The 22,562-nt window shown below is 37.7% G+C and overlaps 6 protein-coding genes across 7 annotated transcripts in view; 1 reads left to right on the top strand and 5 right to left on the bottom strand.

Moving 5' to 3' along the window:
• The window catches only part of LOC108596557, a 99,207-nt gene extending 97,291 nt beyond the window's left edge, over positions 1 to 1,916 (bottom strand). Inside the window, exon 1 of the mRNA XM_017982455.1 lies at positions 1,716 to 1,916. The gene's annotated coding sequence lies outside the window, so the exon portion shown is untranslated. The remainder of the gene's footprint in view (positions 1 to 1,715) is intronic.
• Positions 1,917 to 15,539: 13,623 nt separating this feature from the next.
• On the bottom strand, positions 15,540 to 15,961 carry LOC108595890 (diptericin-A). Its single transcript, XM_017981180.2, has 2 exons — positions 15,830 to 15,961; positions 15,540 to 15,770 (listed from the first exon to the last, which is right to left on the bottom strand). Exons 1-2 carry the CDS (start codon positions 15,950 to 15,952, stop codon positions 15,540 to 15,542), a joined length of 354 nt encoding a protein of 117 aa, XP_017836669.1. The 5' UTR covers positions 15,953 to 15,961.
• Positions 15,962 to 16,369: 408 nt separating this feature from the next.
• Positions 16,370 to 16,645, top strand: LOC108595623 (diptericin A). The gene has a single exon (XM_017980888.2). It carries the CDS (start codon positions 16,370 to 16,372, stop codon positions 16,643 to 16,645), a length of 276 nt encoding a protein of 91 aa, XP_017836377.2.
• Positions 16,646 to 18,942: 2,297 nt separating this feature from the next.
• Positions 18,943 to 19,368, bottom strand: LOC108597319 (diptericin A). Its single transcript, XM_017983809.2, has one exon. It carries the CDS (start codon positions 19,342 to 19,344, stop codon positions 19,015 to 19,017), a length of 330 nt encoding a protein of 109 aa, XP_017839298.1. The 5' UTR covers positions 19,345 to 19,368; the 3' UTR covers positions 18,943 to 19,014.
• A 963-nt stretch (positions 19,369 to 20,331) lies between these two features.
• LOC108597317 (epidermal growth factor receptor-like) lies at positions 20,332 to 21,990 on the bottom strand. 2 transcript variants are annotated; one of them, XM_017983807.1, is made up of 3 exons: positions 20,601 to 21,990; positions 20,447 to 20,538; positions 20,332 to 20,391 (listed from the first exon to the last, which is right to left on the bottom strand). In XM_017983807.1, the coding sequence occupies exons 1-2, from the start codon at positions 21,286 to 21,288 to the stop codon at positions 20,456 to 20,458; spliced, it is 771 nt and encodes a 256-aa protein (XP_017839296.1). In that variant the 5' UTR covers positions 21,289 to 21,990; the 3' UTR covers positions 20,332 to 20,391; positions 20,447 to 20,455. The 2 variants fall into 2 exon arrangements, with proteins under 2 accessions (XP_017839296.1, XP_017839295.1); XM_017983806.1 differs by lacking the exon at positions 20,332 to 20,391 and having other exon boundaries at positions 20,438 to 20,538.
• Positions 21,991 to 22,097: 107 nt separating this feature from the next.
• Positions 22,098 to 22,373, bottom strand: LOC108597320 (diptericin A). The gene has a single exon (XM_017983810.2). The coding sequence runs from the start codon at positions 22,371 to 22,373 to the stop codon at positions 22,098 to 22,100; it is 276 nt and encodes a 91-aa protein (XP_017839299.2).
• Between the last annotated feature and the right edge of the window lie 189 nt (positions 22,374 to 22,562).

The raw sequence follows: 22,562 nt of genomic DNA, 5'->3' as shown, positions 1-22,562 counted from the left end.
CTAACTCCATCTCTGTCTTGCATAAAATTTGCACAACAATAGCCCTAAAGCTGCTTAAATGCTGCTCCAGCCACAGCAACAACAACAATTTAATTAAAAATCTTTTTGGCAGTTCGACTATTTGCACGTGTGCCAAGTCCCCATAGCCGCAAAATGTGTGCCACGCCCACTTTTGGCAGCCGCTGGCCATAAATGTTAACAAGCCATGCATAATTTGCATAAATGCGCGCATCTCAATTGGGATTTTGATTTTTCAACGTGCCCCCAAAAATTCACAAACAGCATATAGTTTGCATATTAACATTGTGTGTGTGTGTGTGTGTGTGTGTGTGTGTGTTTTGTTTGTTTTTATTTTGTATTTTGCTGTCTCGTTCGGGCAATTAAACAAATGTGCCGCCCATTTGTATTAATCACAAAATGTGTGGCATTTAAAATAAAATTTACGCGTTGCCAACTTTATGGCCAACAAGATTCTATTGCAGTTGCAACTATTATGCATAAATATCTTTTGGATTTATGTTTATGATAAATTGAGCAAACAGCGCATGTCAACAAAAGCAAAAGAGTTTTGCGCATTTGCTGTTTATTTTATGGATTTTGGAAAACAAAACAAAGCATAGTTTTTATTTATGACTTTGAACTGTGTTTATTTTAGAATTATGTGCTGCAGAAAAGTTTATATTCTTTTTAAATGTTTTTCTAAGCAGGCGAAAATAAATTTATTCTTGACTCTCAGCTTTATTTATTTTAGAGTTAAATGCAATTTAATTTAATTTTCTAATCTTTGAGATTTATATGCCAAAGAAAATATAAAAAAATAATATAAATTATTTTTAAATGTTTGCTAATTTGTTATTGATTAAAATTCAACTATTGCTAATAAATATGTAGATTAATATTTTTTTATTAGCTTTATTTGTTTTACAGTTAAATGCATGAGAATTTGTTTGTTATAAAAATAAATTTCTCATTGATTAAAATTTATTTCTGACTATATTTTTTTAGAATTATTTGCAAAAGAAACTATTATTATTAGAGAACATTTATCTAATTTGTTACTGATTTAAATGCAATGAATAAATATAAAGAAGAATTATTTGAAGGAGAAAAAATAATAAAAAAAAACCACAAGTTATTTTTAAATGTATTGATTGCAATTCAACTATTGCTAATAAATATAGAATAGAATTATTACCAATAGAAAATATATTAGAATAATATATATTATTTTCAAATGTTTTCTAATCTGTTGCCAACAGGCTAAAATAAATTACTTCTTTACTTATGACTCTAAGCTTTATTTAGAGTTAAATAAATGAGAATTTGTTTGTTTATAACAATTTCTCATTGATTAAGATTTATGAATTATAATTATTTAGAATTTTTTGCCATAGGAAGTATATTATAATAATATAAATTATTATTAAAGGTTTTCTAATTTCTTATTGCTTGTACTTCAACTATTGCTAATAAATATATTTTAATTGCAGCCAATTTAAGTTCTTAGCTCTCATTTCACTAATCAATTTACATTGCTTATTGTTTGTTATATATTTTGATTCCTCTATCATATTTAACCCTTCAACTTCTACCCACTTAAGTTATTCCCTCTCATTTAATCCCTACGAACCCCATAAGCTAATCCCATTATTAAATTAGCTGGAATAGTGGGGCGATCTTAACATCTCAATTCATGTCAGTTATTAACAACTCACCTGTGCTTAATGAAAATCCAGTTGACTTAATTAGACACCTGTGTGGAAGCGTCAGCTTGTCGTCTTTGTATTGTGTCCACTCCACCAGTTGTTGTTGTTTGTTTGCTCTTGCAGCAAATTGTGGCACGTTGCGGCCTGAATCAATTGCAATTAACAAGAGGCAAAAAGTGTTGGTTAAAACAAAGAGCCACAAATCAATTGCACATAAAAATATAAATTTTTTCACAAATTCTAGACACACACAGAGGCACAAAATCAACGCGAATTGTTGCACGAAAAAAACGCAAAAAGTAAATTATGAAATTCTTTTGTTTTCTTTGCTTTTAACCTTCAGTTGTGTGTGAAATATTTTTGCTGTAAAAGAAATGCAAAAAAATAAGCAATAAATTAATAAAATAATAAATGAATAACAGACAATAACAAAGGAAGTATTGAATAACAATATTATTCAAGCTATTGAATTTCTTTTTAAATAACAAAGTGAAATAATAAAGCTATTTGCTTAACTAAATATAAAAAATTGAAAGCTGCAGCTAAAAAGTATTTTAAATAAATATTTATTTATATATTGTACAATATCTTTCCTCTTTACATAATTTATAAAAAAAGAAACAACTGCTGGGACTTGCCAAAGTTTATAACAATATAAATAAAAAATAATAACAAATACTATATATAAAAAAATTCAAAGCTGCGTCTAAAATAAGTTGAAATATTATAAAAAAATATTTATTTATATATCTTGAACAGCTTTTTATACTTTCCAACATTATGTAATTTATAAATTAAAGCAACTGCTGGGACTTGCGAATAAAAATAATAATAACAATCAAGCAAGTTAAGCAAATAATAATAATAATAAAAACAGCTATTTTTCAATTTCAAGATGCAGCTAAAATAATTTCAAATATTTTAAATAAATATTTATCTATATTTTGTACAATAGCTTGAACTGCTTTTAATACTTCTGCTACATTACATAATTTATAAACAAAAGCAACTGCTGGGACTTGCCTGAGCTTATAACAATAAAAATAATAATAACAATCAAGCAAGTTAAGCAAATAATAATATTTATGAAATCCTAGTAAGCTCGCTGGAGTCTAGTTTATGCCAGTTGAAGATTTATGTTGCAAATATGCAAAGAGCAGCAGCCGCAGCAGCAGCAGCAACAACAATAACAAATGCTGCCGGGCAATGCGGTATTTTTTTTTTAGTTTTTGGGGTGCTGAGGGGGTGTAACTGGCTACTAAAACTGTCTCAAGTTAATCGCTTTTATTTATTTTCGCCCAGTGCTAAAAGCCAAGCGCAGCAAACAAACAAACAAAAAAAAATTGTATAAAAGTCTAAAGTGCAACCGGTTTATCCACACACACACACACATAGTGAAAGAGAGAGATATATAAATTTTTATGTAGAAATTTTTGCGCGCTTTTAAGCTATATTTGCTTTATTCAAAATAATTTAAAAAGAAAATATGCGCAAACAAGAAAATCTTAAGTTAAGCTTAAGCGCAAGTATTTTCTTTATTTTAATAGAAAATAAGTTGTGCTGCAGCTTTAGCTGTCACTGTATGCAAGCATGTGTGTGTGTGTGTGTGTGTGTTTGTGTGTGTTTGTTGCAGTTGCAAGCAGCAACAGATAGACACAAGCGTTGTGGCCAGGTTTCATGTCTAGCCAGGTAGCTGCTGCTTAGCTTGGCTTCTTTTTGCTCTTGGCCAGTTTAAAACACGCCAAGCTGGCGACGTCATAAAGTCAGCTGCGCTTTAGCGTCTTACGCTAGCGTCTCCATTTGCTTGTTGCTTCTTTTGCTTTTGCTTTTGTTTTCTTGTGTGTGTGTGTGTGTGTGTGTGTGTGTTGTGACTTGTAGAACGCTTTTGTTGTTTCATTTCATTGCGTGCTGCTGCTTCTTGTTATTGTTGCTGCTGCGCTGCTGCCGCTCAGTTGACAGTGCAGCCAGCGGCAGCTTTCAAGGCTGTTTAGAAGACACACACACATGCACATGCACATACACATACACTGCTATTTTTTTTGTCAAGCACGAGCTGCCCTTTTGTTTAAGTTTAATATGCACACACACACACAGACACACACTCAAGACGTATAGCTAACTAAAAAGGCAGCGCGCAAAAAAAAGCAGCAAAAAAAAAGCAACTTTAGCTGCTTCTTCTCTTTTGCTTTTAATTGCTGCTGAAACGGGAACTGGTTTCTGTACGCGCTGCCTAAGCCAAAAGGAAACAGCAATAAATAAACTACGCTCTTTTTAATTAGCAAGCCATTTGTTTACAATATCAAACGCATTTACTTATTGCATTTACCGTTTTGTTGTTTGTTTTGCTTTTTCACGCGACGTTTAACACTTGCTTACAAAAAATCAACGCGTTGACAACACTATGCAAACAGTTAACTTTTAATTCAATTGTTTTTATTGCACCCGCGCATTTTTCGACACAACTTGAACGCTCGACAACAAATTTGCTACGAAACGCCGCCACACGTCTGCTTCAACTGCTATCTGATAAGAGACTGAGCATAAAAAGTAAACAAAAAATGCTTGCAAGTATTTGCATGTTTTACTTGATTCGATCAGACCTGCGACCAACGACTTGTTACATGGCAGCTCCAAGCCACGTGCAAGCGAGCGAGCAATAGCGCTCCGTATGTGTGCAAGCGAGCGCAACGAGTTGGAGCTAACATGTTGGAGCTTGTTTGAGTTGTACGCGCGCTCTTTGGGTGCGCTCTTAAGCTGCGCTCGCTCGCGCTCTCGCTCTCTTGCGGAAGTACAAACTGCAGCGCCAACAACAACAGCCGGTTTGTAGGTGGGTTGTCGTCATGGTGCGTTTGATAAACAACAACAATTGGGCAAATGTTGACACAAATCGAGTCGAATTTTCACATACTAACGCATGAATTTAAACAAATTGGGTGACATCTTTTAAATTATTACAGTTATTTGCGCGCACTAATGTAGTTTTCGTCGAGTGATTGCCTATTAATTTTACGGCTGTAATAATGATTGTAATTGCTTTTGCTCTCTAGCCATTGTCTATTTTCTTATGGCGCAACAAGCAGCAGGGACAAAACAAAGACTACAATAAATAAATTGAAAAGCAATTCAACCGATTGACTACCAGTGTTGCCAGCGGCTTTTGTTGTTATCGTTGTTGTTGTTGTTGTGGTCAAGCGCCTTGGGAGTGGAGCAAAGAGATTCCAATTAATGAAACTGTTTGTGGGCAGTTGGGGGCTGCGCTGGCATAAAAATTATGCAAACAGCAGGTGTTTTTATTTAGCTTAGCTGTTGTTTTTATTTTTGTTTGCTTTCAAGTTCTTTTATATTTTTTGGCACTTTCAACTCGATTTTTTAATAACTTTTCACTGCCAATTTGGGTTATTAACAGGTGTTTTAATTTTTCTCTGGTCACCCCCCATGAATCGAAAACTTATTAAAATATTAAAAGGCTAAGCAAAGTGTAGAAAATTCAATTAACAGCCAAAAATTAAATTACTTAGCAGCCACCAAAAAAGGGCAGCCACCTTCACTCTCCCGCTCTCACTCTCTCTCGCTCTTTGCTGTCGCACTCTCTTTTGTTCTTTTGAGCCCCCAAGCCAAGCGCTTGTTGTTATTGCTGCTGCGTCGGAAGTTGTCGCCGGCAGTCAACAAACCATAACGCACAAAACAAACGGTACTTTTCAAAACTGCAGAACATTTAACGCCGCAACTGTCCCTGCCCCCCCACCCACACCCCAACATTCAACACAATCTATTGTAGCTTGCATATTAAAATGTTTAAAATTCATTAAAGCACAAAAAAAATTCTTGTGCTCGCTCAACAAATTAGCCAACAACAAAATATATCCAGTAGTAGTGTTGTGGCCTAAAAACATTTATTCGTTGCCTTGTCAGCCATAAAATAAAAAGAACTGCATAAATTTCTAATTGAAATGTTGACGAACTTGGCTGACGGCGTTCTCAACTTTAAGCATTTGGGAAATGGGAAAAGTTAATGAAAAATCATGTTTATGCATAGGTGCGCAGGCAATTAGTTGGAAAAACCAGAAAACAATCAGCATGATTAGCAACAAATGCATAGATAATAAAAGGCAATTAACCAAATCAAAGCCTTAATTTATATGCAAATGTAGCAGATTGAAAGTAATTTATAGAAAAAGAAAATAACATTTAAGCTTAGACAATTTATAGTCTATTCTAAAAGAAAGTGGAAGCCGCTCTAAATACATTTGAAACCAATTCTAATTTATAGCAATAAATTATATTACTGCTTAACTATAGCATATCCTTATGGCCATAACACTTCCTGAGCTGCTGCTCATTATTTTGAATTTTGTACATTTATCGCTCAGTTCGTTTAATCGATCATAAGTATTTGCAGTTTATCGCTGATCGAACTGCGCTTAGGCCGGCATAGAAAAGCGTCGTTTTTCAATTTGTTAGCCATAAGCTGTCAATTTTATGACCAAAAACGGCGCTTGGCTTTATGAGTTTCAACACCCAAAAAAAAATAGCAAAGGCTGCCATGTAGCAAGTCTGGCAGGCGGCTGCCAAAAGGGGGCATGCAACACGAACGCAGACACAGACAGAGGCGACGCACTAAAACTAAACTTATGTTGATGATTTTGTGTGGCCCACAGACTAGATAAAAAGAGAGAGACTAGAGAGGGGGTGGGAGGTAGCTGCTAAAGCCGCTGGCGCACGCAGCCAAAGTCAAATTGAAGTTGCAAGAGGCACAACACAAAAAAAAAATGTTGCATGCGGCGGTCATCGCACTGCCCACCCAAAAAGGCGGCACTAAATTGCTCGAATGCCGTTAGAACAATAATTGCGCACACACCATGTGCTTGCTGCCAAGAGCGAGCGAGTGGGCGCGCGGGGGGGTGGGTACAGTCATTGATTGTAGATAGAAGCGTTTTGCCAATTTATTGAGTTGTAAAAATTTAGCAGTCGAGGCCAATGGTGGGGCCAACAACATATTAAAAATAAATAAATTAAAAATATTTCGACGCACACTTAGTGCGCGGCCTAACGCTCATTAGTGGTGCACAACAGCGCGGGGGCGGGGGGAGTGGCAGACTAATTGCACTCATAAATAAAGCAAGTTCACACGAAATTCTTCTCTTTTTTTTTTCGCTGCAGACAATGACGAATGCAGCTTCCTTATTGCAAGGTCAACGCTGTCGCCGCCATCGCCTTTTAGCTTAAGTTTATGTCTGAGCCACACAGCCAGCGCATTGATTGATGCACTGCCAGCTGCCGTTAGCTAGAGCTCCAAAGCGCACCGCACTGCAGTCCACTCCAGTCAAGTGAGGCAGGCGCTCAACTATAACACCAAATTGGCAGCTAAAATCTGCCCGAAAATGTGCAACTCCCCAAATATGGACGCTTGGCCAACAAGCTCACTTGGCCTTAACAAATTTTTGTCAATAATCGTAAATTAATGAAATGCAACAACACACGCGCCACACACACACACACACAGAGAGTCGCAGCTTGAGCTTCAGCTTGAGGCTGTTGACAATTCAAAGTTTGCATACACTTACAAGCGAGCATGGGTGTAGTCGGGCTGTAATTAAGGGGGTTTGAGCATAGCAATTTATAGTTAATGCTTAATGTATATTTAATTTTTTGAACACAGCACATTTAAATCAAAAATTATTTAAAATTAATACATTTATTTTCTTTTTCAACGCATCATCTATGAGAAGCTGAGCACTTTGAATTTTTCCTTTAACAAATTAAATATTGTAATTCTTAGAATATTAAAGCTTTTAGAATTCTTTTATAATCTTAGAAAGCGACAAAGAAAAAAACTGATTTCGATAGAAGAAAACCTCATTAGAAGTTTCAAGCTTAGACAATATTTTCTGCTGTAGAGATTTTCCTATCGTTAACAGCAATCCACTAAAAGTCTATTCGATGAATTAAGAATAGAATAATAAACCTACATATATCTATATTTAAACTTATTTTAGCTTATTTTATGCTTAACTCTTACATGCTATTTTATTCTAACTTTTATATATTATTCTTTCAAATCGATGAAAGATTTTTCTGTAGAGATTTTCCCAGCGTTAAACGCAAATCCACTGAAACACTATACGATGAATAAAGAACAAAAGCATAAACCTATAACTAACTTTTAACTTATTTTAGCTTATTTTATGCTCCACTATTCTCTTCTAACTTTTATCTATTATTCTTGCAAATCGATGAGCCAATTACCAAGTCTAGTAACCCTCTCCTAACTGCAGTGTAATTCAAGTGTATTGGGTTAACAAGAACAACCGCTGTTTTTGTCGCTGCATATTTATGAATCCTTAAAATTTGCATTGTTATTGTTATCGCTGTTGTTGTTTGACTGTTTGCACTGTCGCCTCATGCTGTTTACAGTCATTTGCATTTTGGTAACGTTAACTACGTTGGCTCGTTGTCTCTCTCTCGCTTTGGCGAGTTCGAGTGCTGTTTGGCACCATTTTTGGTAATTTGTTAAATTTAACGTTTAACTAGCCAAGCTACATGTACTTATTGACGGCTACAGCATTTGGCAAGCCATTAAATAATTAAGAGATGCACAATGGAATTTTAACGACTCAATAAAGCGCAAAAGAAAAACAAAAACAAAATTCGACGTTTGGCATAAACAGACAGACAAATAAATAAATAATGCTAAGAGCTTTGGCAACACACACACACACACACACGATGCAAATCATTAGAATGTTGTAGACTCGGCTAAAACGGTAGTTGGTAGTCATCATTTGGTTGTGATTAAGTTAAGTACACATGGCATAAATATTTAAACGCTGGCTGCATCAGTCGAGGGACTAAATGAAGCGTGCTGCTGTACAGGGGCGGGCGTTTGGGGGGAGGGGTCTCTATGCTAAGTTGGCAATACAGTGGCAGCAAAACGTCAGCAGAGTGTCAGTCAACAAAACGGCAACAACCGCAGCGACGACATTGATGATAGTGGCCAACTGGGCAACAGTTGCTGCTGCCGCCAACTAGACACTGGGTAAACAGCAAGGGAATAGGCTGGGTGGGGGAGGGGTGAGTGGAGTAGAGTGCAGTGAGTGAGTGAAACGGGCATTTGTAATGAAATTGTGCAACGGTTAAAACAAGGCGTTGCTGATTGTGCATATTTTATAGAATTGCGCTTTGGTGTGGACTATCGATATCGATAAATAATTATAAAATGCATTAATAGTTGTAGTTGCATTATAAATTTATAAGAAAAAGCCAAAGATTTTTCTAAACATATGATCTGTAATAGTATATCGATTAATAATAGCTAATAAATTAAAATCGATAAGTCAGTTCAGTAACTGCAACTGCAACTGCAATATAAATTGAACATAAGCTAAAGATTTTTATATACCTATGATCTGTAAGAATATATTGATCAAAAATAACTATTGCAACATAAGCGACATATGAGCTGTCATAATATATTGAACAATTAGTCGATATATAGTTATCGATAACTCAAGCTATGCCCAATATACTTTGTTAACTATTTTTGCTTTGTTTGCACTTTGGACAGTCAAGTGACTGACCAGCAGCAACATGCACATCAGCAGCAGCAGCAACCTTCACCACAACAGCAACAGCAGCTACATGGCCAACACCCATCACTAGCTTAGCCCATTTGGCTGGCCATTTGTGGCACCTTGTTGATCAATAATTGCCACACGACAGCTAAATGGGCTTTAATGCCATGTTAGCGACGCGTTGGCCAAGGAAATGCAAATCAAAATTCTAATGATGTTGTTGCTGTCGCTCAAGCTGCGCTGCAGTTGCTGCTGTTGGCTGTTGGCTCTGTTGGCTGCTGCTGTTGCTGCAGCCTCGATCATGTCTATGGCTCATGGACAATGGCCAAGCACGCAAATATTGGCCGCAAAGAGCGCGCGCAACAACAACAAAAAAAAATTATATTATTAGAATTGAACATGCAATCTGACAAGTGTTTGGGCAACATTTCCTGGTTGTTGTTGTTGCTGCTGTTGCAAGCAACAATAGAACTTGCAGCATCAGCCACTGACCAGGCTAATTGCGCTCAACATTGTATGCACTATGGCTATAGCTATTTGAACATTATAGCGATTTATGATTGCGTTTCCTGTGACTTAAACTTTTGCAAATGCTGACACTCCAACTCCAACTCCCTTCCTCTGCCCCAATGTTCTAACAATTAGGCGGAAATGCAATTGTCGTCTTACCACGAGCGAGAGCTTTGCTAGCCACCAAACTCATTGATATGCCACACTAGCAACCACCAGCACAGGCAGCGCCTCTTTGACTTTGTCTTTATGCCTTTCTTTGGCTTGGGCACAGCTGTCACGCTCTTAACCACACAACCGTAGACCCTTCTAATAAGGTATTAATAACTTTTCGCCAAAGACATTTGACGCTGCATTCCAGTCAGGTTATTGCTCGTGGTCGTTGCTGTCGCTATTCTTACTCTTGTCATTGTTAATCGTGGCTTTGCATTTATAAACACTTGCACATTCCATTGGGAAAACTGCTATTTACTAACAATTGATTCCCACTTAAGTGACTTGGCTTGGCTTGTAAAGTTTCTCAGTGCTTAACAATTTCCGACTCTCATAACTTTTGTCGATTTCGCAACACTTTTGCATGGAAAGTCTTTTCATGAAGTCTCTGCATCTGGGAATGTCGTTGAATGATTGCAGCTCTAAGACTTGGCAGTTTAAGATGCATTAGCTGCATTAACTTTAAAATTCACATAAAACCTCAAATGCATTCAATGAAAGGAAGTTTATTGCAAATAATTAGGATTAAGATTGGTCATAATCTTTCAATCTCAACAGATTTATACGGAAAATTAACAATTGGGTAGTTAGTTTACTATTGTTGTTATTGCTTATTATAGTTATTTCATTATTGTATATAGTTCGCATAGCTAAAATTGTAATAAATTTTTTTTGGGACACTGCATTAAATTTGAAGCGAATTTTTTTATTTTATTTATTTATTTATTTAATGTCAACTATGAACAGTCGACGATAAAAAAAATGATGACAAAAAATATTTAGAATTAAATTTAAAAAGAATTTAAAATTATGTTTTTGTATTTATATTTGATAAACTTATAGATTGGGAGTGCAAAGATTGGGGAAAACCCAAAAACCCAATCAGGTCTGGGTTATTGTTAATTATTAATATTTAAAAAAAAATTATATGATGCTTACACTCAAAATAATATAATATAATTATTAAACATTAAATTTTGCTAATTTCGCTCGCTTGGTGTTCCAAGATATAGGATTGTAACATCTACTCAAAAGTTATCAATACCAATCCTTTAATCCACTTAATGTTAAGTCTGTGTTCCATTTTTATTTAGTTCTGCATAGGTCTAAAAATTGTTGCTGTGTATACAACTTATTATATTAATATTAAATTTCGCTAATTTGATTATTATCTGTCCCAAGCTACAGTTTTGGAATTTATATTCAAAAGTTATCCATACCAAATCTTTCATTATGCGCATGGCATAAAATTTGCACTTAATGTTAAATCTTTGTTCTATTTTTGTATTAAGCACTTCGTAGCTCTTAAAGTTGTTACTCTATATATGACTTTCATTATTGAGCAAATTGATTTACTTGGCTGCTGTCGCTGCTTGGCAACGTTTTTTACTATCTACTCGTATTTTTCATTTCTTTTTACTGCTGCGCTCAGCTGCTGCTGCTGCTGACGCATGCTGACAAATCGCTGAGCTGATGCAACTGTGGCTAAAATTAAACAAATGAATGAATGAATGTCGATAGTTGCAGCTGCTGCTGCCGCTGGCTGTGAGAGGTCAACTGGGCGCGTGCTGTGGTGGCAGCGCAAGTTGAAAGTCGACGTGACCCGTTGGTCAAGCAAGAGCTCGAGAGTTGGGGCTGTGATTAATCAATGTATTAACTATGTGCGCATATGACAAATTCGCATTAAGCATGGGCAATTGGGATTGCTGAGTTGCTGTTGGGGGGGGGGGACTGTGGCAAGATTAGGTTTGAAGCGTTGTGGCAATGTCAAATAGTGGCCATGGCAATTGACGTCGACGTTTGCGAGTGGCCACTTTGACACACTCAAAGCAGCAGCAACGTGCTACAAAGCTACATGCTACATGCGGCTACGTGCGGCTGCAACAAGCAGTGAGATGCCAGCGCATAGATAGTGCGGCACACACACACACACACACATTGCTATACAATTTCAATACAATATTTGAAATAATTGGCTACAAATCGTCATTATGCTGTTGCTGCTGCTGCTGTTGTTGTTGTTGCAACGTCTTAGCTGCAACGTCCTAGGCCACAAATTGCTGTTTGGTAAAAGCAGCGCCTGCAAACGTAGACACATTTTGGTTGCCCGCTGCCGTTTTGGCTGCAACTGTCTGACCTACGACACCATCATGTGCCTAACCAAGCCAAGAGAATCAACTCGCCCGCCACCCCCCGCCGCTGCTCTCTCGCTAGACAACTGGCCGCTTGTCAAGTTTTGTGGCGAGTGAAACTTGAAATTACTATTGATACTGATAGCAAGTTGCAACTTGTATTTGCTGCAACTTGCAACCTATTGCTGGCATTTGCTTTTAATCTGTTGCGGCTGTAATGCGTTACGGTAAATATTTTTTCTTGCTGCTGTTAAGATCTATGACTGCCCCCCCCGAAAAACAATAGCTGACAATCTAGCCAATCGCTGCTAGCTAATTGAGCTGCGTTTTGAGTTCATCAGGCTGCTGCTGTTGCCAATTAGCCCTCAGCACACTTGCCAAACAAAACTTGCAAAAGTAGTCAGTTTGCCCAGGTGCAAAATAGAACTCAATCAACGACACAAAGCTATGATGAACTTAATGCGCAAAACGTGAGCGTCATTTGCATGGCGACAATAGCAACCAGCAATTGCAATCGCAATGGCAACAGCAATAAGCCGTGTGCTTTACTTATGCTCAATGCAGTTTGCGCCTTTTACTGCCGTTTACAAAGGCTATCTCTCTGTTGCTATATCCGCTGCCAACAAGATTTATGGCCAATTTAAGTCGCCGAAAATTCATTAAACTATAGCTCATCATCAAGCCAACTCCAAGGTCTTAAGCGTTAGCGATGTGCGCGTGAATTACTCAGAGTACAGCAGTGTGTTAATTTAACTTTAGCTACAGTATACAATATTTTGAAATATCTAAGCTTATTTTGTAGCTTGAACTTTCAATTTGCACATTAAGTTTAACTTAACAATAAAATTCTATTGGCATTGCTATAAATTTTGGCTGCTCGTTTAAGTTGCTGCAATTTTTGGTATACTAAGTTTACATTCCTAGCTGTTATTTTAAGTTTTATATATTTATATATGTATTTTAGCAGCTGCAACAGTCCTAAACAAATATGCAAGCCGTAAGGTAAGCGCTGCTCATTTATGACCACAGACAAAGTTTTGCTTAGAACTTGTCTACACATATTTATGTTTAATTATTGATTTATTTAGAGCAAGTATACTAAACTTTTAATTACTGCTAATTAGACCTAAATAAACACAAAATTCTGTGCATATAGTAAGCCCAATATATTCATGAATTAAAGCAACACTAAGTGGAAATTTGTTGCATTCAAGTCAAACTAAATTTGTTCAAGCGCAAATTGCTGCAATTTTTGTTTTATTATTAAACTATTTTCAGCTTAAACATAAACAACAGCTAATAAAGCTTTGTATAGTCAATTTACAATGTCTCATAATTGCTGCATTTTTATTGTGCTTAAGCCCTTAATTAAACATGCACATTAACTTTAGCTGCAGCAGCTATTGAAGCCCAAATCAGTGTTACACTCATTAGATGACTTTCATATATAGAGAGTAGTTCAAGCTATAACCAACTGCAATAAATTGAGCTAACATTAGCCTTAACCCTTGTTGTAATTGCTGTAGCTGTAGCTGCTGATAAGACTTGATTTTGAGAAACTTAATCTAAGACTTTAGTGAAAAGTTTCACTGAAAGTCTCACGCAGCCAACGCTAAAGCAACTGCAACTGCAACTATCGATGTTGTTGTTGTTTTAGTGTGTGCATAGGTCAGGTGTTGTTGCCTGTAGTTTCGTGTGGCAAGAGCCAAAATATCAGCAATTGAACTATAGACATTTTGGCACACAAAAATGCCGCGCTCTTTACACGAAAGCAATTGAGCAGGCGCGCGGTGGGTGGGGGCCAAGCTGGGCTGGCGGACTAACTGCTGCTTACTTACAGGCACATCTTGGCTTTAAATGTCAGTTGGCAAATGTTAAAGCGTCGCATCATCCTTGCCAACCAGCCAGCCAGCCAGTAAGCCAGCCAGCTATTAAAAATAAAGCCGTAAAACAATTTATATGCATTTCTTAGCCGCATGCTGACAGTTATAATTAATACGCTTAACTTGGCTAAGGGTCTGGCGCGTTCTTTCAATTTGCACGTAGCTGACAAATTTCAGCAGCTTCATTAAAAAGCCATTAGAGCTAGAACGTTGCCTGCTAAACTAAACTTAAATTATGGCCCCGACTAACTAACTAACTAGCAACTGCGTGGGAAATGCCGTCGATCGTTTAAAAGTGGCTTCAATCAGGCCGCTTAGCCAAGACTCGAACCAGCAGCAGCAGGCCCAGGCACATGTAAAATGCAAAATAGTGCAGTTGATGTTTATCGCTTGGCTTGTTTGCCCAATTGGCCTGCACTCTTGCACACTCGCTGTCTCGCTCTCGCTCTCTCTACTCTCTTTCGCTTAGGCCGATTTGCCACTTGACAAATGAGCTAACTGCCACATGTGCAATTTAATAGACGACCCCCAACAACAATTTGTGTGTCCAATTTTCGCTCAACTAACAAAAGACAAAAGGCAGACTACACAGTCTGAGCGACAGACAGACAGACAATATATATGTATCTGTAACTGCCGCCTGTCTTGACAATTTGCGCATTGATTTGGAAAATGGCTCTGAACTCTGTTGCTGCAGAGAAGAAAAATGTGGCACACGGTAAAATTTTTGTGGCTCTCCTATGTGCATATGCATGAAAATGACATGGAAAATGCAGCAGGCAGCGCTACTAGTAGACTCGACTCAAAAGTGCAAAAAAGCGAAATAAAGGAAAATTGCACAGAAATTGGCGCTATCAAGCGAGGCAACTTGGCAGAACACAAGCAAACGAAACGGCAAAAGGCCAAAAGTAGCAAAAAAGCACTAAGCAAAAATGTCTTAAAGAAATTTAAATCGCAGCGCTAAATACACTAATAATTTAAAATATAAATTGTTAAATCAAAGCATTTAATCGAGTGTAATAAATAAATTCAAAAGTAATTTAGACTTTCAGAAAAATTTAATTAATATATTATCAATAAATAAATGCATAAAATTGTCTTACAGCTTATATGCAATAAATTATTTTTAAGCTTACATTTTAATTTTTTAAATATATATTTTTTTATTTCCCTTAGTAGAGTATAGAAATTCGCTTATTTACTTTGCTGTTAATTTTTTTTGTCTATGACTCCTGGCTCTGACCTTCATTGCCAGCTGACTATCAACATTTAAATTTGTTTGCCCAAGTACTATTTTTTTTTGCTATTATTATTATCAATTTTTTGTTGAACTTTTCTTGCTTTCCACACAAAATGTGCCAAGTTTTTATTTTGACGAGCTTACAGCTGCTGTGGCACGTTTCAAACAAAGTTTACAAACTGATACAGCAGCCGCTGATAACACTTGACACTATTATTTATACGCAATTATTTTAAATATATATTATTTTATTGTTAAATAAATTAAATGAATTCTTTGGTTGCCTAAAAGCGGAATGTATAGGCAGCGCCAGCTCCCCAATTGGGACGACTATTGCCATAAGGACCACCCAGATGCTGTGAATATTGTCCCAAAGCATCTAGAGAATGTCGTCCATTCTGACTCTGCCACACAGGTGCACGTCCATTGAGGCTCAGATCGAAGCCTTGACGTGGACTGCCGCCTCCTCCACCCTGCAGACTAAACTGACGACGCACGCGCTCATGAGATTGCTCCTAAAGCACAAAGAGAGTTCAGTCTACAAAGCACAGCAAACTTTTGGCATTTGACTTACCTCTGGCGTATAAGCTGCAGCTGCTTCTAGATCCTGTGCCTGCTCATAGGCGTAAGGATAAGGATAAGCCAAGGCACAGCTGGCAAACAGGCCAAGCAGCAACAAACTGAGTGAGATTTGCATTTTGTTCTATGCTTATTGCTTTACTACTGACTAAGCTTAGACTGCTGGCGTTTTATATATGAGACATGGTCTAGATGGAAAGAAATCCCCCTGGGAGGGAATCCCTCTTGAGCAGATTCTTTGCTGCCAGGTGCTCCCCCTCAGGCTTAGATAAGCAGCAAACAATTGTAAAGCGAGACAAAAACCCCCTTTGCATTTAATTATGTCGAGTCAACACAGAGCTTATAATATATGATACACCTATGTCAAGCTCAAGTGATTCCAAGCGATAACATATAGCGTATTGACTACTGAGCTGCAAATAAAAGCGCAGCTGACTCTACAAGCTGCTATCAGTCAACTGTTAAGCGTTTCAGACTTACAAACAACATGCAGCTCTCATTCATTGCTCTGGCTTGCTGCCTTGTGGCCTGCACTATGGCCTATCCCCATCCTGAGGACAAGCCCAAGCTCAACTGGAATCCGCCAACACCTGATCCGCGTCAGCAGCAGCGTTGGATGTTGGACGGTGGCTACAACAAGGACCAAACTGGCCATGATGTGCATGTGCAAGGACAAGCTCCAGTCTGGACTAGCAACAACGGACGTCATGAGGTCGATGTGGCTGCTCAGTATGGACAGCATCTTGGTGGTCCTTATGGCAACAGTCGTCCTTCCTACGGTGGCGCTGGCATTTACCGATTCAGATTCTAAGCCGCAGCTTTTCTTATTCAAACATTGTATTGGTTAGAAGTGTGCATTGTATTTATTTCACTATATATATAATATTTTTAATTAAATTTTATAAAGCAGGCGACAACTATTGAATCTAAAAGGCTTATAATCATAAATCAACAGGTTTTTTTTTTGACATGTCAAGTTTCCCAAAGAGATAGCAACGTACTGCGCATCGAGATCATTATAAAAGCGCAGCTCAATTTATGAGCTGTTAGTAGTCGACGGTTAAGCGCTCCAGACTCATAAGTACAATGAAGCTTTCAATTATCGCTCTGATTTGCTTCCTAGTGGCCTGCACACTAGCCTATCCCAATCCGAGTGTTGAAGAGAATCCCACACTCAACTTGAATCCACCAACGGCTAAGCCTATTCGACGCATAGACTGGAAGATGGAGTGCTGGGAAACAGACGACTTTTTGCCGAATAATGAAAGAATGATAGTCTGTAGTTAATTATTAATCTTCATGCTGCGATTGAGGAAAGTGAATCTGTGAACGCTTCACATAGCTGTGACTCATCCACCTGCGCTGTGGCCAACTCCAGCTGAATTAAAATAATAAACATATGTTTTTGTGGATAGTTAACTAATTTTTTATCTACCTTTGAGATCAGCGCACAGCATGAATAAAATATTCAAACAAATAATTTGCAAACGCATATTGCTCGCTCGGCTTTAAGTGCGCAACTGTTTAAATGTTAATTTTGTATTTAAAATATACACACAATATTTATTATTCACATTGCATATGTATGCGAGTATTATAATATATTCGATTAGCTTATCCGCTACCGATAAGCCGCCAGTGTCAAATTGTGTTTGGAAAATGTAAATTGAACAACAAACATTGTTGGAAATTATGTTCGTTATGCTAAAATTAAAATGCAAAAATTTTAAAATAGAATATAATGTAAACATTTGATGAACTTGAATATTAGAAAATAAAGCCATAAAGGACGTTTAATGCTTCTTAATCAGCTGCATTGAAATAAATGAAAACAAAACTAAATATTCTAATTAAAAAGTGTCTAATGAATGTCCAGCTGTTTTAGCTTAGATTGTCATTAACATAATGCCAAGTAAGTATTATTTTGTCTAACGACTTGTGAATCCCAAAGGGGATGCCCACCAGAGATAACATTTGTCTAGTCTTGTTAGACTTTTTACGAAAAAGAGAGAGATGCTCTAGCTGTTATCAGTTAACAGTAAAATAAACAAGATGATGCTCTCATTGATTGCGCTGCTTTGCTGCCTTGTAGCCTGCACTATGGCCTATCCGCCAACACCTGATCCGCGCCAAAAAAAAAAAACGTTCAATGCTGGATGGTGGCCACACCAAGGACCAGTGGTGCCATGATATTCATGTGCAAGCACAAGCACCACTCTGGACCAGCGATAACGGACGTCTTGAGGTCGATGTGGCTGCCAAATACGGACAGCATCTTGGTGCACTTTATGGCAACAGTCCGCCGTCTTATGGTGGCGCTGGCATTTACCGCTTCAGATTTTAAGCCAACTTAAATCTAAAATAGGTGTTTCCAGTATTGATATTTATGCCAAATTTATTCAAATAAAATTTCTAAATTTAAAATTCAAGATTTCTAAACGTTTTTGTCTTTTTACAAAAAACATTTGGGTAATAACAAATAAGCCTTAAGATTTGCTATTATTCAGCTTAATAAATGTAATTTATCAAGCAATTAAATATGTTTATTATTTTTGCATCCACCTAAACTATATTCATCACATACGCAGTCTAATCCATCATCAAGAACACACTGGCCACGCCCACATGTTAGCCTTCACTTTCGTTGGCTTTGGCATGTCGTAATTTTAAATATTCTATTATTTGTGCGCTTGTCTTAAGCTATTAAGCAACTTTTTATTTATAAACTCTGTACAAGCCTCTCAGCATAATAAATTTCCATTGAAGGCCATTTTGACAGTTTACGCAATAAATCCAATTAAGAAAAAACAAAATACACAAGTATAAATTTTTAGCAGGCAGGTTTCATTAAGATACCATCTCGTCTCGCTTGTCGTCGGTGTCGTGTGCGCCTAATTTGTTATTACGCAAAAAACTAAAGAATTAGCCATAAACAATAAAGACGTGAGCAATTAGTCGAGAAGCAAATTTTGCCAGCTCATCTTCACAGCATCTAGAGATGCAGGCGGGGAGTGAGTTTGACTGACAGTTGGATGCTGAGCTTAGGTTCCGGGGTAGTTGAACAGCGCACAAGATTCAAGGATATTAACATTTGATTAAGGCACAGAGTTAAATGAGAGGAGAATTTATTTTCAAATTTATTTTCCCAATACCACAAGTTATTAAGTCTTAAGTGCAGTATTACCATCTGAAACGGTAAATGCCAGCGCCACCATAGGAGGGCGGACTGTTGCCATAAGGACCACCAAGATGCTGTCCGTATTTGGCAGCCACATCGATCTCATGACGTCCGTTGTCGCTAGTCCAGAGTGGTGCTTGTCCTTGTACATGCACATCATGGCCAGTTTGGTCCTTGTTGTAGCCACCGTCCAGCATCCAACGTTCTTTCTGGCGGGGATCAGGAGTAGGCGGATTCCAGTTCAGCTTGGAGGGATCCACACCCTCGGGATAGGGATAGGCCATAGTGCAGGCCACTAGGCAGCAGAGCAGCGCAATCAATGAGAACTTCATGTTGTTTGTAAATCTGCAGCGTTTAACAATTGACTGATAACAGATTGCAGTTGCAGCTGCTGTTTTATAGTCAATGGTCTAGCTCTTATCTCCGGTGGGCATCCCCTGTGGGATTCACAATTCTCTATTGTCTGTTGTTTGTGGCACAAAGATCACCTGTTTTGCTTTTGCTTATGATAACAGCTATATGAAGATTATGATGATGATTTACATAATTTAAAACAAATAAATTAGATCCAGAGCATCTGTATATGTAGTAGATACTCCTTAATTAGAAATAGTTAGCTCTAGTCTTAAGACTTGTTAATTAATTAATTTCTAACTTTATTGATATTTTTTAATTGCTAAAATTGTAATTCACCTTTGAAATTATTACGCTCATCAAATGGCTTTGAATATGCTTGTGTTAAAGCAAAACAAAATAAAAATATTTAACTGCTTTAATACGTTGTTTTTTAATTTCATATTTAATATTTGCAAACAATGTTTGTTGTTCAATTTACATTTTCCATACACAATTTGCCACTGGGGGCTTATCAACAGCTGATAAGCTGAACGAATACATTATAATGCTCACACACATATGCAAAGTGAATAATAAATATTGTATGTATATTATAAATACAAAATTAACATTTAAACAGTTGCGCACTTAAAGCCGAGCGAGCAAAATGCGTTTGCAAATTATTTGTTTGAATATTTTATTCATGCTTGTTGCGCTGATCTCAAAGGTAAGATAAAAATAGTTTAACTATCAACAAAAACATATGTTTATTATTTTAATTCAGCTGGAGCTGGCCACAGCGCAGGTGGATGAGTCACAGCTAGGTGAAGCGGGCACAGAGCGGCCAACAAAGCGACACTTTCCACAATGGAGCAAAGATGACGAATATGAATATTGAAAGTATAAAAAATAGTGACGAATTTTTATTAAAATTGCGCTGAATTGTTGTACAATTTTAAATAAATTTTTTAATTTATATTATATGGTTCCATTGGAAGGCGAACATCAATCTCAGGCTGTGCGGATCATCAAACTTAGAGCTGCTAATGGAGGATTGAGATTCGAGAGCTTTGCTTTAGTACGAAAGCGTTTACTTACCTGTTTAAATTACCAGTTGAGACATTGATCTGGTCCGGAGCCCCAGCAGCCATTACTATTGCACTGATCCGAGCAGACTTCACCCAATTTAACTGAAAAGAGAAGTGGAGAGCGCGTTTATTAATAACTTTAGCTATTTATTGCACTTACTTACGGCACTCGGATGCTTTTCGATTATTTCTTATCATGGCAAACTGCTTTTGGTCATTGGACTGCTGCAGCTTGGACCACTCAATATTGTTAACATAGCATAACTCATGGTTGTGTTCAATGACGACGCGGCCAGAGCCAATGCGCTTCAGATTGCGCAGCTGCAGACTGGAAAGCGATGAGACGCCTATGTAGAGTGCTTCAAAGTTCTTGCGTATAATATTAAATCCGTGTATAGCTTCCAGATTGCGAAAGTAAGAAAGATTCTTAAAGTCATCATGGAAGGCGCCATAGATGAGCAAATTGCCATTGATTTCCTTGACTGTAGAAAATACTTCCAGGCGATCGGGATGCATGGGCCCGAGCTTGTGGCCCGAGAACGTGGCATGCAGCACATTTATATCGCCCTCAATGTAAGTGCAGTTCTGGAAGCTGTCTATGTTGCCTACATGCAGCATGGACAGGTCTGGCAGGCCCTGGCAGGTTTTAGGACAGGGTTCATTGCAGGACACGCATTCGCCACGCTTGGGCCGCTTGTGCAAAGGACACTGCTGCACACAGGCGTCACCATCTTTAAACAAATGCACCGGACACTGCAAATCCAGGACTAGGTTGTTGTCAATATGGAGATCGCTACTTCCCAGTGTGCAGGCCACTTGCCAGCAAAGTAGCACAGCAAGTGCGAGCTTCATATTGCTTATGAGTCTGGAACGTTGCACTGCTCACTAATAACAGCTAGAGCATTCAAAAGCCCTTTTATAGTCAATAGTCAATAAGATTTGCACTTTTGATTGATTTATGATAAGGCTGATGACTCAACCTTTCATTTATTCATATAGACTATAAGCATCGGAGCCTTAAATGGAACTTAAGGCTCATAGTCCACATATCTCACTTGTTTATTGAAAAAGTCATATACATTAATAGCTTTATAAACATTTCCTTATTTAAAGCCGAGCTTGCAAAATGTGTTAGCAAATTTTTCCAGTATTATATATTATTTATTTATTATATTCATGCACAGGCTTTCAATTTACTATACGGCGTGACTTGGAACCAGCACAACGGGTCTCTTTCATCCTGTATCCAACGCACTTCTAAAAGAGGATCGGCCGTTGGGTGGTTCAAATTGAGCGTGGGCTTCTCTTCAACACTCGGATTGGGATAGGCTAGTGTGTAGCCCACTAGGAAGCAAATTAGAGCGATAATTGAAAGCTTCATCTTACTTATGAGTCTGGAGCGCTTAACCGTCGACTACTAACAGCTCATAAATTGGGCAGCGCTTTTATAATGATCTCGATGCGCAGTACGTTGCTATCTCTTTGGGAACTTTTGACATGTGCAAAAAAAAAATGTTGATTTATGATTTATAAGCCTTTTAGATTAAATAGTTGTCGCTGCTTGTAAATTTAATTAAAAATTATTATTATTCAATAATTTGTGAAATAAATACAATGCACACTTCTAACCAATACAATGTTTGAATAAGAAAAGCTGCGGCTTAGAATCTGAATCGGTAAATGCCAGCGCCACCGTAGGAAGGACGACTGTTGCCATAAGGACCACCAAGATGCTGTCCATACTGAGCAGCCACATCGACCTCATGACGTCCGTTGTTGCTAGTCCAGACTGGAGCTTGTCCTTGCACATGCACATCATGGCCAGTTTGGTCCTTGTTGTAGCCACCGTCCAACATCCAACGCTGCTGTTGACGCGGATCGGGCGTTGGTGGCGTCCAGTTGAGCTTGGGCTTGTCCTCAGGATGGGGATAGGCCATAGTGCAGGCCACAAGGCAGCAAGCCAGAGCAATGAATGAGAGCTGCATGTTGTTTGTAAGTCTGAAACGTTTAACAGTTGACTGATAGCAGCTTGTAGAGTCAGCTGCGCTTTTATTTGCAGCTCAGTAGTCAATACGCTATATGTTATCGCTTGGAATCACTTGAGCTTGACATAGGTGTATCATATA

Source organism: Drosophila busckii, chromosome 2R (genome assembly GCF_011750605.1).
Source record: "Drosophila busckii strain San Diego stock center, stock number 13000-0081.31 chromosome 2R, ASM1175060v1, whole genome shotgun sequence".
NCBI classification, from domain to species: domain Eukaryota; kingdom Metazoa; phylum Arthropoda; class Insecta; order Diptera; family Drosophilidae; genus Drosophila; species Drosophila busckii.
This window is presented reverse-complemented; position numbering and strand designations above follow the sequence as displayed.